At 38.0% G+C, this 16,385-nt stretch overlaps 1 protein-coding gene and 1 long non-coding RNA gene across 7 annotated transcripts in view; one reads left to right on the top strand and one right to left on the bottom strand.

The window, feature by feature from the left end:
• LOC307200056 overlaps positions 1-13,304 on the top strand; it is a 51,479-nt gene extending 38,175 nt beyond the window's left edge. For both annotated transcript variants that reach the window (XR_013832306.1, XR_013832307.1), the window contains one exon: positions 13,172-13,304. This is a non-coding gene — a long non-coding RNA (uncharacterized lncRNA). The remainder of the gene's footprint in view (positions 1-13,171) is intronic.
• CDK14 (cyclin dependent kinase 14) overlaps positions 1-16,385 on the bottom strand; it is a 233,697-nt gene that overhangs the window by 102,428 nt on the left and 114,884 nt on the right. For all 5 annotated transcript variants that reach the window (XM_079948352.1, XM_079948351.1, XM_079948354.1 and 2 more), the window contains one exon: positions 7,067-7,187. In XM_079948352.1, the coding sequence (XP_079804478.1) occupies positions 7,067-7,187 (121 nt within the window). The remainder of the gene's footprint in view (positions 1-7,066; positions 7,188-16,385) is intronic.

The raw sequence follows: 16,385 nt of genomic DNA, 5'->3' as shown, positions 1-16,385 counted from the left end.
TTCTTCAATAAAACAGGATTAATTGCCCATCCAAAATGTGGGAACAAAGGATGCTTCTTGAGATAAAATGCCTCAACCTAATCTCAGAAGATCATTCTGCTGAAAGTTAATTCAGCTGATTACAGCTGATAAGAGTTCAGTGTCAGCATCTTTCCAGAAGTTTAATTAAGAATAGCTTGATAGTTATCATAAAATCCTGACCTCTTATGGATTAGCAATTCTTTAGGGTGAGTACTGAAGGTAAAGAGAAATCTCCTCAGCTCAAATATTAGTTTTTGGACTAAGAAGTAATTTCCCAAGTATAAATTCCTTAACTGACTGTTTACCAGAAATACTTAATATTTTTTTTGCAAGTTTTGCAAATATCCATTATTACTAACACATATTTCTGTGTTAAACTAATTTTGGGGATATGCGGTGCCAGCACTTTCAAGAGCCAACAAACATGAGAGGGAATTGAATTGAATGCAGCTGTGTATATAAGTGCATCTTTATGCGTAGTCCCATATCCAAAGTAATGACCAAAGGAAGAATGACTTTTGGGAGGAGCGCAGAGAAGAGAAACACCATGGTGCATCTGCCCCAGCTGCAACAAAACATGTCTTTCCTATATCACTTTCTGTCTTCTTACCACGGGCAGAGAAGGCAAGACAGAAACCAGACAAAGCAACCCTTGTCACAAATGCCAGCTTGGAAACATGGCATGTGCTCAGGATTGTAGGAAGGAAAGTGCTAGTAGAGGTAAAAAAAAAAGGGGGGGGGTTGAGATCAAGTATTAGTTCCCACCAATGCCTTTTAGCCTCAAAGTATTAAAACATCAGGATTTGTTGACATAAAACATCCAAGTTTTCAAATGCTACACCTGAGATTATGCTAAATAAAATATACTAATTGCCTGAACAAAGGGGGGGGGGAATACTGTGCCTACAGCAATGCTTGATGCTGTCTTATGTCACACAATTCATCCAGCATATTACCACTCTACATACTGACAGTAGTAAATTGCAGAACATTCCCTATTGATTCTTACTGCTAGCCACAACCACTAATGCATGTATGTCTTCATTAATATTATCAAAATTGCCAGTGGCTATTTGCAGAGAAAAGTGGAGAATGTTAATACTGTACATGAATCATTAGTTTTTGGTTACTCTCCCAATGCCCTCCAATGACAAATGAAGTGCATAAATAGCTTACAGCCACTGCCACCTGCTTCCCAGAAACTGCCCAGTAGTTAATATTTGTATTACTTTTCAATACTTGTCCCTATGCCTCCTTTTCAACTCATCAAGACATATAACTAGAAGCATTTCACTGTAATCCAACAGTGTCACTGTAATCTAATAGCTGACAACTTTTTTTTTTCTTTTTATGCAAAAACCAGCCGAGATCTGCATAAATATGTGAGGGGGAGACATGATTTCTTTCCCTATCAAAACTTCCATACAAGTGATCATATTATACAAGCAACTCACATTACCATTCACATAACCCCAGCCACCCAAGAACTAGGTAGCAATGTTGTGCAATTTTCTGCAGTTTGGTTTATTCCCTTACTAGCTAAACTTCTTCCCACCAACAGAAAATAGCCCTGTCTTTCTATAGGCATTGTACTGTCACTTCCTCCCCCACACTATCATTTGCATGTTTGCAATATGAAAATGTACAATGTAAATTTGATCCCTTCACCATTTCCCTCCCTTATAAATGGACATACAGTGGTACCTCGGGTTACATACGCTCCAAGTTACATACGCTTCAGGTTACAGACTCCGCTAACCCAGAAATAGTGCTTCAGGTTAAGAACTTTGCTTCAGGATGAGAACAGAAATCGTGCTCCGGCAGGTTAAGAACAGTTTCAGGTTAAGAACGGATCTCTGGAACGAATTAAGTACTTAACCAGAGGTACCACTGTACATACAACACCAACACAACCCCGGTCAAATTTTAATATTCTTACTGGAGTTTTGTAATGTATTCTATGTAGGGATGTCATTGATGCTGTTTCAAAAGCTTCAGTCAGTGCTAAATGCAGCAGCTTTGACTGCTGACTAGGTTGGCTCTTTGGAATCATGTCACTCTGAATCTGATAGAACTGGCTACCAATCTGCTCCCAAGCCAAATTCAGGGTGTTAGTAAAGACTTACAAAGCTAGATCCATGGAGGAGCTTCTTTTCTTCTGTATACATTTGGCCAAGTTTCAAGATCAGCAGCTGAAACCCACTTGGTTGTTCTGCAGCCTAAGGACATTTATGATGCAGCAATAAGCTAAAGGGTCTATTCTGTGATGGCACCACATGCAGAATATCCTGCCACTCTATATATGATTGGCACAAACTCTTAATGAGTTTCAGCGTCTGTTAAAGGGCTATTTCAACAGGCCTTTATGGGGACTTGAATCAGCTGTCATAAGCTTGATGCTCCTCCTGCTTTTGACTCTACGGTTGTTTTATTTGCTCTTTTACTGTGTTACAGGTTGGATTGGAAATTATTTTAAAATCTTTTGATTTTCCAATACCACATTCTGATGAAGAATGGGTTATAAATATTTTAAATAAAGTAAGAATTCCAATCAATTTCAAACCAAAGGGTTGTATCTAACTAAGTTCTATGCAGAGTAGATCCGCTGAAATTAAGGGACCTAAATTAATCATGTCCATTAATTTCAGTTCGTCTAATCTGAGAATGATCAGAAATGGGTATAGTGGTACCTCAGGTTAAGAACTTAATTCGTTCCGGAGGTCCGTTCTTAACCTGAGACAGTTCTTAACCTGAAGCACCACTTTAGCTAATGGGGCCTCCCGCTGCTGCCGCGCCGCCGCAGCACGATTTCTGTTCTCATCCTGAAGCAAAGTTCTTAACCCGAGGTACTATTTCTGGGTTAGCAGAGTCTGTAACCTGAAGCGTATGTAACCTGAAGCATATGTAACCCAAGGTACCACTGTACAACCAAAAGCTCTTACACAAAGCTATAGCGGTTTCAAAGGCATTAGCATACCTTTCCCTCGGGGCTTTTGTCTTTTATTGTCTATCTTATTGGTGAGGAGCAAAATTTGCTTTAATCTGATACTTTGTTTGTACAAGTGCCCAGCAGTTGTTCCCAATTAGCAAAGTACTGTGGCCCCTCTGTTTTCCAAAGGCCAAGCCATAGACCCCCTACTTTTGATATCTCTATGGTAGTTTTTTTGTGTGAATGGTGCTGTGAACCCCCTGGTTGAGTTACATGGAACCCCTGGGATCTGCAGACCACCAGTTGGGAATTACTCTCCTATGGCATTAGCCAAAGCTGGCGTCATTCTTCACAGACAGATAGTTCAGATGGAAAATTTAGATGATTAGGTAACCATTAGTTAAAAGTTATTAGTCAAACAGGCACTTATAAAGATGGTATAGTAAATGTTTAACAGCAATCAGAAACTAAAATCATTCAGGAACTTACTTATAAAACCTTGGGGCTTGGCCTTGGGACTTTTGACCTTTTGTTTGGAATAGCAGTCACCCAATTCCCCAAATGAATTTTCCATGTTGCACAATGATGCCATTTGAGAAGCACAATTTGAAGCTCTGCTAGGAGCCAACCTAGGTGTGGTGTTCACCAGACAGTAGTTATAAAGTGTGTAAGGCTGTATGGCTTTTTTGTAACAAACAACACAGATAATCACAAAGCTGAAATGAACTTAATGTCTTGCAAAACTTAGGACCACTGGCACAATGGAAGGTGCCTCACAAATAACATCTTACAGCCGTACAGTGCCCTATATCTTGAAGCTTTCAAAGTAAAAAACTCTAATTAGAGGGGGTAGTCACATGCTACAGGAAAAGTATGACCTGGGCCTAGGTCCACTAGCCAGTCTGACACAATAAGAAATTTCCCAACAGAGGTATATCAGTTATTCTCCAAGCATAAAGTGAAACTCATCCAATACACAATGTATACAGTGGTACCTCGCAAGACGAATGCCTCAAAAGACGAAAAACCCGCAAAACGAAAGAGTTTTTCGTTTTTTGAATTGCTTCGCAAGACGGATTTCCCTATGGGCTTGCTTTGCAAGATGAAAACGTCTTGCAAGTTTGTTTCCTTTGTCTTGGAAGTTTGTTTCCTTTCTCTTAAAACTGTGCATTCATTTCGAGGAGCAACTCATAGCACGCGGTGTGGTAGCCTTTTTTGAGGTTTTTGAAGACTTTGGTGATTTTTGAAGCTTTTCCAAAGTCCGTGCTTTGCAAGACGAAAAAATCGCAAGACGAAAAAACTCGCGGAACAAATTAATTTCGTCTTGTGAGGCACCACTGTACTTGGCAATCTATATGTGGAACAATATATATTTATGACAACAAATATGAAGTACTTGTAGCATTAGTATAATCTCCAGAATCCAATATAATAAATTCTGTTGAAATCAATGAACACGTCCATGAAGTGTTTCAGATCTTGGTGCTAACATTAGATGAACACAGCATAATACTTTTACTCTGCATATCAACAAAGACACTCAGAAAAGGAAGACTTTTCATCTGTCAGCTATTTGATCTGTCTGCTCTTCACTGCAACCTCAGCTTGTGATTTGCTCAGTATTTTCCAGAAGATGAATTATTTGTCATTTTATTGGATTCATATATTTGATAGATGCAATCAGTACTGCCTCATTTTTTATCTGGAACAAAGCATTCTTATTGAAAAGCACCCTTTATATATCTTTTTGACTTGTGTTAAAGGTCCTACATCAGGGAACATCAATATTTCATGACCGTTATTAAATACATTATTTTTGTGTTCCCCTGCTAGGACCAGTTTTCACCTTGGCAATAGTAATACATAGCGGTTGAAGGGGAAGTCTTCATTTGGTATTAGAAAGACATCAATTATGTACTAAATTAGAGCATCTCTATTAATGTTTCAAAATTACTGCTGCATTCCTGTCAGAACCATGACCTTTGCATTTATATAATAAAATTTTAATTTGATGATCATTTTTATCTGAATAATGCTACACAGTCAAATTAAATCCTTAATATCTTCCACACCACCCCAAAAGAGCATCTTCTTCCTGAGTATAAAATCAGAATTTACACATCCATTAATATGAATTTTCAAAATTATTATTTATTAGATTTATATCCTTAACCTTCCTCCTAAGGAACCCAGGGATCACACACAGCCCCTACTCCCAGCAGCAAAAAAATTAGAGACAAACTAGATGTGATGGCAGCAAATGCTATCCATAATTCTATCTATGTAGAAAGTGCGGGGGGGGGGCAGTTTTAACACCAAGATGTGCCATTTTGGAGTACAGAACTCTATCTTTCCAGTCACCTTTATTTTCAGATGAGCTTCGAATACCAGAAGCATGCTCAGCTCTGATAAGAGTGCCTGGACACAGGTGGTAACTTATAGTAGGCTTCAGTAGCACACCAGGCTTCAGTAGCCCTCATTCATGCCCTTTTGCTATTAAATTCTACTCTTACATTATACATCGGCGGGGGGGGGGGGGGAATCTACTGCTGTTGCAATAAGTCTGCCCTTTATACTTCAGCCTTTCTTTCAACAGGTAAGGGCCACTGCTTCATTCAGCCAGTGGTGGAAAGGGTATTATGCCTTGCTTTGTTGAATTACAGAAAAAAGTGAGAGGCACTGCTACTCTACAACCAAGCCACTGGAGGATCCTGGCCACAGGGTAGATAAGCATGACCTTTGCCTTTTCCCTCTAGTCACACATGAAAACAGAGCTGATGCAGCATCTGTCATCAGGAAGGAACAGAAGATAGCACTCCAGTGCTAGGCAGTGTAACCAAAATCCTCCTTCCTTCCAACAGAGAAGCTGCCGGTGGAGGCAAAGTGCAACTAATTCCCATACTACATACTTACTAAAAAAAAATTCCTGTACAGTTGAAATATTAGAAATGGGCATTGTTTTTGCTTGATGATATGCTCAATGTCCCAGGTAACACTGTTTTCTCTTAATGCTCATTGTTTTTACACAACTGTGTACCAATGTTTAGGCCCTGTCATTAGGCAGAGTGAGAAACTTGTCTCAGGTGGCAGTGGTGTGGGACAAGGAGTGGCAGCAAAGCGCTGGAGGACAGAGCTAGACTACTGCCTTCAATGCTGAAATAAGATTAATCTGCCAGTCTGGTCAGCTTCTATATGTGGGATGAGGCAGGCACCATTTTGTCTTTTTCCTCAGGCAGAAAAATATATTGGGCTGGCCCTGCCAATGTTACTGGATCTTCGATTACATGTATTCTGTCTAATTCCCTTCAAGTATTTGTTGTGCTGCAAAATTATCCAGAAAATCAGTTTTTTTAAAAGATGTAAAGGAAGACTAAAAGCAGTCACATTACTTGTCTGAAATCTGTGACTACTTATAAACATATACACCAATAAAAGAGAAGGGAAGCATGGCTATTCCATTCATTCTGCTATGATATCAGCTAACTTTGGCTCCTTCTCAACTGCAACCTGACCTGACAGCAGCCATTCCATTGGGCAGGAGTGGAGGAAACGAAGATGAGCAGGCTTATCTCATCTGTAAGACAGCAGCTGTATTTGGCTACTTCTTCATCTGCCACCTAGCAGGAGTTACTCAGTCAAGCTACCCAAATTGCTCCCATCCAAGACAGTAGTATAGAAGTTTCTAACTCTAAGAACCAGTACCTGAGTTTACCCAGTCTTTTTTTCCTTTTGTGCTACATCTTTTAGATTGTAAACCTGAGGGCAGGGATTATCTAATTTGTTTATTGTTTTTAACTGTAAGTCCATCTTAGAGTCTTTTTTGGTTGAAGTATGAGACTAAGATACGATAATTAACCATTGGTGAGAGAGCATAGAGGTTTCTTACAGAAACAGTATCTGGAAACTTTAGTCTACAAACAATGTACTGCTTTATCTTGCAGAGAACTCCTATGCACATGTACTCCAAAATAAGTTCCACTGAGTTCAATGGGACTTATCCCTTGGTCAGGATGAACAAGATTGCAATCTTTGCTTATCAAGCCCACTGTGTGTCTAACAAATCGAAGTCACAGCAAGTTAGAACATATGGATCCTGTAAACGCGCTGTATTCTTACCACATATCAAGGCAGGTGGAATATTCTGTTGAGCCTAAGAGGACATCTGGAGGTCTGTACCACAGGGTAACCACTTCATTAGAGTACGTATGACTAGGGACAGATTTGGCTCTTGCAAGTCCTAAAGAGCAAATACAAGCACAACAAAGAAAATCAGCATATAAAGAAATAAAGGTCACGTTAGATCTTTAAAAGGTATGTGTAATATGAGTCTACTTGAAAAAGTAGATTGTGTTTCTTCTGGCCATGTGTTAAGTTAATCAGAGAAAAAACATATCCATTTCTATCATTCAACACATCACAAAACAAAGCTACAGATCATGAAATATGAAGTGACTGCATTATTGTTTCAGTCATTATAGGGCTGTCATGTTGTTGTTTTTTAGGATCTAGTTTTTCATGTTTAAAAAGAGAAAGTATTAGGCACAGTTTTTTAAAACTATTTAATAAAAAACTCAGAGATGAATCCTTAAATGTTAGCATTTAGAGCAGGGAACATAACCTGTGTAACTCAAGACAACTAGTGGATTAAACAGAGAGCTAAATAGCTTATACACTGAGTAACATGTAAAGCTTCAGGCACATGCTGTATATCTGCATACTGCTAGAAAAAATATATGCCATCTACCCTTAACCTTGAACATTTAACATACTGCTCTGTGCTAAGAGTAAGACTGCTGGTCTTGGATGAAATAATTCAAATTCCTTTTCAACTGTGAAACAAACAGAACAGCAAGTCACTATACTGCAGCAAAATCTACCTCATAGGACTTGTGAAGCTAAAATTCCACTCTAGGCATATCTGAGAAGAGCAACATCATTCCTTCTAAAATCATTTATTCTAATAGTAAACAGAGGTGGCTGAGTAACTATCAGCTCGGAAGTAAACTGAAGTAATCCGCCCCCCGCCCCAGCTCACATAGACCTGTTTCACACTAAGCCAAATCATGACATAGCACAGAAGAGATCCCAGTGCTTAATTCTTCCTTGGTTGTTTTGCTGCAATGTCACACTGAGATAAGTCATAGTTTGGCTTAGTGTGCAATCTGAACCCAGGGTTGTGGTTTAGCTCTTCTGGACAAACCACAAGCTGCAGCCACAGAACAAACTTTGGTTACAGTTTGTGGTTAGTCTGGAGAAAGCTAAACCACAAGCCTGGGTTTGGACAGCATGTTATGTAAAATTATGGCTTAGCTCAGTGTGGCACAGGAGCGTGGTTTGGTTTAGCATGATGTGCAACCCAGGTCATTGTGATTCTCTTCAAAAGGTATTTAATAGGCTCAGATGTATTTTAACAGCAGCACAGCCACTATAATTTCAAAAGCATTGTGATAATTAAAATACCTGCATGCAAGGGGTTCCAGGTTCAACCCCTGGCATCTTAAGTTAAAGGATCTTTAATAGTTGGCAAAGAGTGATTAAGATTATACAAATTATTACAGGAATCAATATTTGATTGGATTCTGTGACTGCTCTTTTATATTACAAGAAGGCATTGGTACAGATTTAGAATTTGATAGAATATGGTTAAAAATTGTGACAAAAATTAAAAGCCACCACAGTTTAAGGGATGGAGAGAGAATGGCCTGTTCACATGACATGCTAAACCAAAAAGCGTGTGCATGCAGAATCCCAGTGGCGAAATCTCAGTAGCTTTGCACCTCACCAGTCCTTTTTGCTGCCATGCTCTCCTTAGTGTGTTGTGTGGTTCATAATGTAAATTCAAAAGTTATTTTCTCAGAGTAAGAGAGGAGGCACAGGCTTATGGAACCAGTTGATGAATATGAATTCTGTTTAGAAAAAAACGAAAGCTAGTTTATCTGCTGTAAATTTGAAGATGGGTTTTTACTCCTGCAGTTTATATTTATGCTATGTTTGGTAACATGTTTTGAAAATAGCAAAAAGAAAAAAGAAAAATACCAGAGCATGCAGATGACCAGGTAGGATGAACTGAGCATGAAATATTCTAGAAAGGCGTAACTTCTCGGCAGTTATAAAGGCTGAGCCTATTAAATTATATGGATGAATTAATAAAAAACTGCATAGAATTATTTTCCTATCTAGCAGCTGCCACCAGAATATTGCATGCAAATAACTAAAGGTCTCAGGAAACAGCTAGCATTAATCAATGGATAGATAGAATGTGGGGATACACCTTAATGTCTAAGCTGACACCCTTCCTGAGGTCAAAACAAACAGGACAAAGACAAAATACTTTTGCAGCAAATGTGATTCCCCAAATGTCAAAAAATTCTTCAAAAGATACAATGTGACTTTGGGATGTTCTGAATTCTAAAGAACTGATTATGCTTTGTTTCTTTTTCTTTTTTTATCAGTTTCATGCTATCAATTAACTTTACTTTATTGATTCTATATTTTAATACTGTAAGCTTTTCTTCTATTTCATTGCAACATGTTTAATAATAATAAGGTTGGGCCTACATGTTTAAAATAATTGTGCATCCTTCAGCAGTTATGCAGAACATCAAACACTGGCAGTTCAGCCTTTTAGATACACTATTCCTCTCAGAAATCTTTTTAAAACCCCACATCTTCTGGGGCACAGCACAAGTTACAAATGAATGACAAATTACAGCATTGTTGGCTTTCCCCATCTTGTGAATGATAACCTAGACATGGCAACATATTTCATATTGTTTGTACATCCAAACATGCAAACTCATGCAAAATTTATCTAACTGCTTCCTCCAGCTGAGGAAAAGCTGTAGGACAGGATTAATTAGCACAGCATGTGTGATCACTTTGTTTAAGGATTCCTTGTCTGTTTCCATGGTTACACTACAGGAAGCCACATGCTCTTCCAAAAGTCAGTGCTGCTTGTATTAGCGATCATTATAACTTTTATGAAGCGAACATAAAGTAAAAAGGTAATGGGAAAGATAGCCAGGTGAGCATATAATATTTGCATATTATTACTTCTTCTGTTTTGGCCTGAAGATCTATAGGGATAGTTTCATGACAATCCAGTAAGGTGAATTTCAGATCTTGCTCTTTTTGCCAGATTAAAAAAAGTCACCAAAACAGCACCCTGCCCATGTCAATTCTTTACAGTAAGAAGACAACCATGAGCCAGTTGTCAGAAGTCAAGGCACATCACCTAATAGCCATGGCTATCGTTAACACAACACAAAACTGATAAAGTTATAGGTGAAGCAGCTGTGCTGTTTATGTTTTGCTTTGTGTACTTCTGCCATGCAATAAATTCTACATACAATGCATACCCAAGATAATTTAATGCCAATTAAATTCTTCCTAATCACTTTAAACAGTCCTTTGTGAACATAAATAATGCAGTTAAAAGCATGTGTGCTATTCTCCACACCTTCAACATAACTTTACATGTTGAGTAGTGATTCTAATCTGTGCTAATGAATGTAAGCACAGAATGCAAGGGATACTCATTATTCAGAATTAATCAATTACGAATGCTTGCCATCCACCTTTGTGTACTAATTTTCAAATATTCATGCTGCAATCGATGCATGTTACAGGAAAGGGCACAACACTCAGTAAAATATTTCATCTCTAATATCCAGATTTCCTAGTGATTCAAAAGTCAAGTGGTATCCCCTTTCACCCTCATGATGTACACAACTGCAGTTTTAAAATTCTGATTACTTAAATGTTTCAAATGGCTCATTCTGTATGAAGACACAGGATTAGAAAAGACCGCACATCCGTATTTCTCAAATGACTTATATTCCTAAATACTCAGAAAAGGCTGTAACATACTCTCTGTAAAAGTATGTTACACTGATGTAAGAAAAGAAATTATTATATTATACAAGCATGCATAGCTTGAATATGATAACTGTATTGACAGCTGATTAGGGGGGCTATATTGATACAGGTCAGAAGAATAATCTTTCAGGAGTTTCAAAATTCCAAAAATTCACTAATTCATAATTTGAGTGGAGTAACATGCAGACTTGCCGAATAAAGTGGCCTTCATTAGACTGACCACAAGGCCAGAAGAAACTCAGACAAAAAAACCATGTTCCAAATGCCCAAGTTTACAGTAGCAATGTTCTGACAATCTTATCTCAGCTCTATAAACTAAGATATTAATGGGACTTAATCCATGCATGACACGCCTTTGCAGCAAGAGAAATCAAACCAGGAAGCCTCTAGAACTATGGTTACCAGCTTTGGAAGACACTAGAATCTTCAAACCATGATTTTGGATCCCAGCTTGTTCTAAATCTGCTACTTTTCCTGCTCAGACTAAATGGAGACGATGGTTAGAGATTTCCTGCTTGCAGGGGCAACCCAAGGTGTTTCAGCCTATTTCCCCATTAATAATTAGAAGCTAAAAATCAGTTTTTGATTTTTTATTAAGAAAATGCATGCATTTTATTCACAATAGCACCATACTTTTTAAAAAACAAAAATAAAACACCTCTTATACTTTAAATATGTTCTGTCAACATTTTGCTCTGGAGGCCATATTTGAAAACTCCACTAAATAACAATTCTGTCCTTCAAATATAAACCACACATTATAGTACAGAGTTTAATACTAAAAAGCCGCTCTTCCTCAGCAATACTAATATCCTATCAATGTTATTGTAAAACTGGAAGCATCATGAAATTGTATATGTATACAATTTAACAGCTGGCTGATTTTCACTTTGCTTTCCTGTTTCTAGTTTTTCATTTAATGAACCTAACTTTGTTACCATGTAAATATTCTCTATGAAGATAACTTCTGCTAATTACGCAACAAATATGTGAGTGTGATGCACTAATACATTCTGATTAGTATTTCAGAGTAATAACAAATAATTTAAAGACAACTCTGAGTTGCAAATAGTTGAGTAACAGCATAACTGGGTATGCAACAAAAGGAATTATAGGCAAAAAAATAAGGAGAATGCATATGGGCCAGAAGCTAATTATTTAAATGCATAGGACCATAACCGACTGAAGTGAAAGTCTGGGAACAATTGGACTAAAATAAATCAAGTAATAGTTCATTAGTTCCCCAGAGGGCCTTTACTAATGCAATGAAATACTCAAGGCCATTTTAGTCTTAATATGGAAAATGAGCAATACATCAGGTAACAAGAATCAACATTGTAACATTTAGGAAACATATTTCTCATTAAAAATGAAAAATTACAGGGGAAAGCTGTGAATGTGATATTTGACTTTAAAAAGGTTAGGCCATTGTCTTTTCTGTGCAGAGTTCAAAGCAGAACTAGTTTGCAATTTTAAGGCACAGTGTACGTTTTGATCCTTGATTAGTACTATCTGAAGAACAGAAGTAGAAAAGGTGCTCATGCGATATACAATATAAGAATTATTATGTAACAGTTAGAGTGCTGGACTATGACCTGAGAGACCAGGGTTCGAATCCCCACTCAGCCATGAAACTCACTGGGTGACCTTGTGCCAGTCACCATCTCTTAGCCCAACCTAGCTCACAGGGTTGTTGTGAGGATGAAATGGAGAGAAGAACCATGTTTACCACCTTCAGCAATCAATCAATCAATCAATCAATCAATCAATCCTTAATACAAGATAGGCATTTTGTTAACACAGCTTCCTGCCCAAGTTCCTCATCTCAGTAGAAATGTTTGAAGAACTTTACGGAATCTTCTCAAGTTGTATTCATACCTGGAAGTCTGACTGAGGGTTAAAGGTGATGCTGCTAAATAATCCCAGTTTACAAGGCTAAAGGAAAACTAGCAGAGCATGAAGACTGTAGAAAAATCTCTTAAATGCAGAGCTTAAATTATCTGTGGCAATGTTAAAACTCTACCCTTTCTAGCTATTACAGCGAGGCCAACAATATTCTTTGGGCACAGTCCCAGTTTCTCACTGATGTACTTCTGCTTTGTAGAGCCTGTTTTTCAAGTGCCTGTATATTATTTGCAGCCACAAACTGCTACTGAGCTTGCAGCCAAGGCCTAAAATAACTAGTACAACCATCTTTTACAAAATAAAATAAAGTACCAGTTACAAGTAGCGCCTACACAGCAGGCATCTGTGCTCAACAATAACTGCACAAATCCAAAATGCAGGTTTGGCTTCCAGAACTTCAACCTCCTTTTCCTTCTCATCTGTATTTCTTTTCATCAGAATTCTATCAGCATGACAAGTTGCTGTTCCTCTACATGACATGTCTGGAGGAGAAAGAACAACTGGGAATTGCCAGGCTCAAGAAATACCAGCCAGCCAATCTATTAATCTAAATAAACAATGGAAAATGTAAGCCGCCCTCGTGTTTTGGCTCACTTCAGCCACAAACACTCATAGACACACATCAACAAAACAATCATTTTGTGCCAGGACAGCCAAGTCCAACTTCCTTCTTCCTACATCCTTGCCCAGTGGAATTCTTAAGTACACTGACATATTGCAACAGGAGTGTTTTTTATGTTTTGGGGGGAATGGGAATAGTTTGCTAATGGTGCATTAATTTATTATTTTATTTTGGCCAGCTTTAACCAGTTAAGGTCATTTTTACCTGCGGCTGCTGCTTTTAACTTGACTTTGATGTGTGTTTTACCTGGTGTATATTTTATGTATTTTTATTGCTTGATTCTTTATAGTTTAATATATTTTTATTGCACTGTGATTTTATATTATTGCAGCTCACCTTGAGTGGCACAAAGGCACCAAAAGGGTAGGACAGAAGATTTTATATGAATGAATAAACAAATATTGTCACCACATGAAACTTATGGCCAGATGTGACTGGAATTAGATGCATACTTCTACCAGAAAAGCAGTTAGGGTAGCTTGTTAAAATTGCTTCATAAGAAAACACCATATTTTATATAAATATTTACTGCAAAGTTACTAGTCATGTAGCTTGTTAGGATCAAGAATGCTGTAATCTATTTTTTAAAAACCACTACCTTCATGGATACATGTTGCATTTTACATTCTCCTCTTACTCAGCATAATTTTAAATACACTGTACTGAAACAAAAATGAGCAGCTTCCTTTATTGCAACATTCCATCATGCCCCCATTCCAACAAAAGATCTCTAAAAAGTTTATAATTCTCAATCTGCTCTACGATCCAAAATAGCAACCTTATGCAAAAGCACTGGAGACTTTAAATCTATAAACAATCAAGTAAAAAAATGTGAAGAAAGGTCAAAGGCAGTTAGCTCTGCAGTTCAAGTTTCACTGTGTGATTAGTTAACTTAAAACATTAGTTTTATTTGCTGGCTACAGCCAGCACATTAGCTTTGCTTTGGGAAATAGATAAAGTATATCAAATTCACACCCAAATCAGCTCAATTTACTTCTCATTTAACTGTGTAACAGGGAGAACTCGTGCCATATTTTAAGAACCTTTAGAATTTCAACTTAAAGGTATAAAGGGACCCCTGACCACTAGGTCCAGTCGTGGCCGACTCTGGGGTTGCGGTGCTCATCTTGCTTTATTGGCCAAGGGAGTCGGCATACAGCTTCCGGCTCATGTGGCCAGCATGACGAAGCCACTTCTGGCGAACCAGAGCAGTGCACGGAAACGCTGTTTACCTTCCCACCGGAGCGGTACCTATTTATCTACTTGCACTTTGACGTGCTTTCGAACTGCTAGGTTGGCAGGAGCAGGGACTGAGCAACGGGAGCTCACCCCGTCACGGGAATTCGAACCGCCAACCTTCTGATCAGCAAGTCCTAGGCTCTGTGGTTTAACCCCCAGCGCCTTATAATAAAAAGGAAAAAATACCACTTTTCTTAGCAAGCAATCCTAATCTTCTGGGAAGGGCAGATGAATGGCCAATGGAAGTTGCCAACATCCCACTGTGTGGGTGGGCAGGGAGGCTCACCACTGGAGCTTTCCTTGCTGAGGTGCTGGAAAGGTCTACCAATGACTGGTCAGCCAGAGGTGCTCTGCTGGTGATGGGCCCAGATATGGGGCGTGTTGGTGACACGTCAGAGGAAGTTGCAGGTTGTGGGCTCCCAAGTCCCTTTGTTTCCCAGACATATCTCCCCAAATGGCTCTGAACAACTCCATCACTGAAGATGGTATAGTAGTAGCAGGGAAAATAAAAACACTTCAGTGAGGGCAGGGAGAGAGGAAAAGGCCACTTCCAGAATCTTCTACCCTATCCCACAGGACTTTGGTGGTAGATCAGTGATGGGATTTTACACACACACACGACTGCTCTCCTTTGTGCAACAATTATTTCCAAAAAGCACACCAAACACAGCCTTCAATTTTTCTCATGCTTTCTTCAATTTTTAATTTTATTAAAAATCCCATCTGTTTTTTCATTGTCTTTGATAAATAGATTCATCTTCATAAATGCTATTTTAGAGTGCTGCTGTATGGTGGTAAACACAGCCCTGAACTGTTTCTTTGGTGAGAGATTATTATCTATATTTACAAATCCATCAGCTACAACACAATATACCAGCAAACGTGAGAATTTTGTAATTTTTTAATACAAAAACAATGGTTTTCCAAAGGTCTAAGCTCTGAGTATGATTTATTTTTTTTTAGCTCAGAGAAGATGAAGTGTCCCTGGGACACTGAATTAAAACTGTGAGTTGCACTGTTGAGTTTTATAAACTTGTGGTACCAGATCTGAAGGCCATCTCTTCAGGTTTGAAAGGTCTTTAGTGATTTCGTATTTATTACTCTGAAAAAATAAGCCTTCTCCAGAAGAAAAGAAGATGCTTTACTGACATCCTATCTGCCGAAATCAACCAGCTACATTTACATTTCTATTTCTTGTGTGCATAATAAGGATAATAGCTTCACAATAATCCTTGTGCAACAACCTTCTAAGAAAATAGAAACATGAGCGAAATATATTCCAAGAGCAGCAAAATCATTTGATGTCTTTGGTGGAAGAGCAACTTTGCATATAACTTTGTAATATTAATACTTCTGAAGAGACAGATTTGCTTTACTATTTCTCATTATGGCAATGTGGGATCATGACCCTATATAGCTTTATCTGGTAGTTTAAATTTTTATTATAGTTTTCACTAAAAAAGTCAACTCATCTTGTATTCAATTTCAAAATATCGTGATACTGTATAAGGAAATAATATAACTTCAATTAAAAACATTTATCTTCTCTTTTCTACCCAAGTCTAACTACAGATTTTCATTAAACACAATGTAAAATAATAAGGGGAAGACTCAACACTCCATTGACAGCATGAAAGTATCTTGCTGGAGACTAGTCTTTCAATTAAGAAGCGACCAAGAAACATCCTAAATATGCTTAAAATGCTTCAGTGTCTTCCTGAACCCATAACTGTATGGAGAAAATATTACTTACTTGCAATAACAAATAATTTCCTTCAAGTTAAATACCAT

This window comes from Podarcis cretensis, assembly GCF_951804945.1.
Source record: "Podarcis cretensis genome assembly, chromosome: 12".
NCBI classification, from domain to species: domain Eukaryota; kingdom Metazoa; phylum Chordata; class Lepidosauria; order Squamata; family Lacertidae; genus Podarcis; species Podarcis cretensis.
This window is presented reverse-complemented; position numbering and strand designations above follow the sequence as displayed.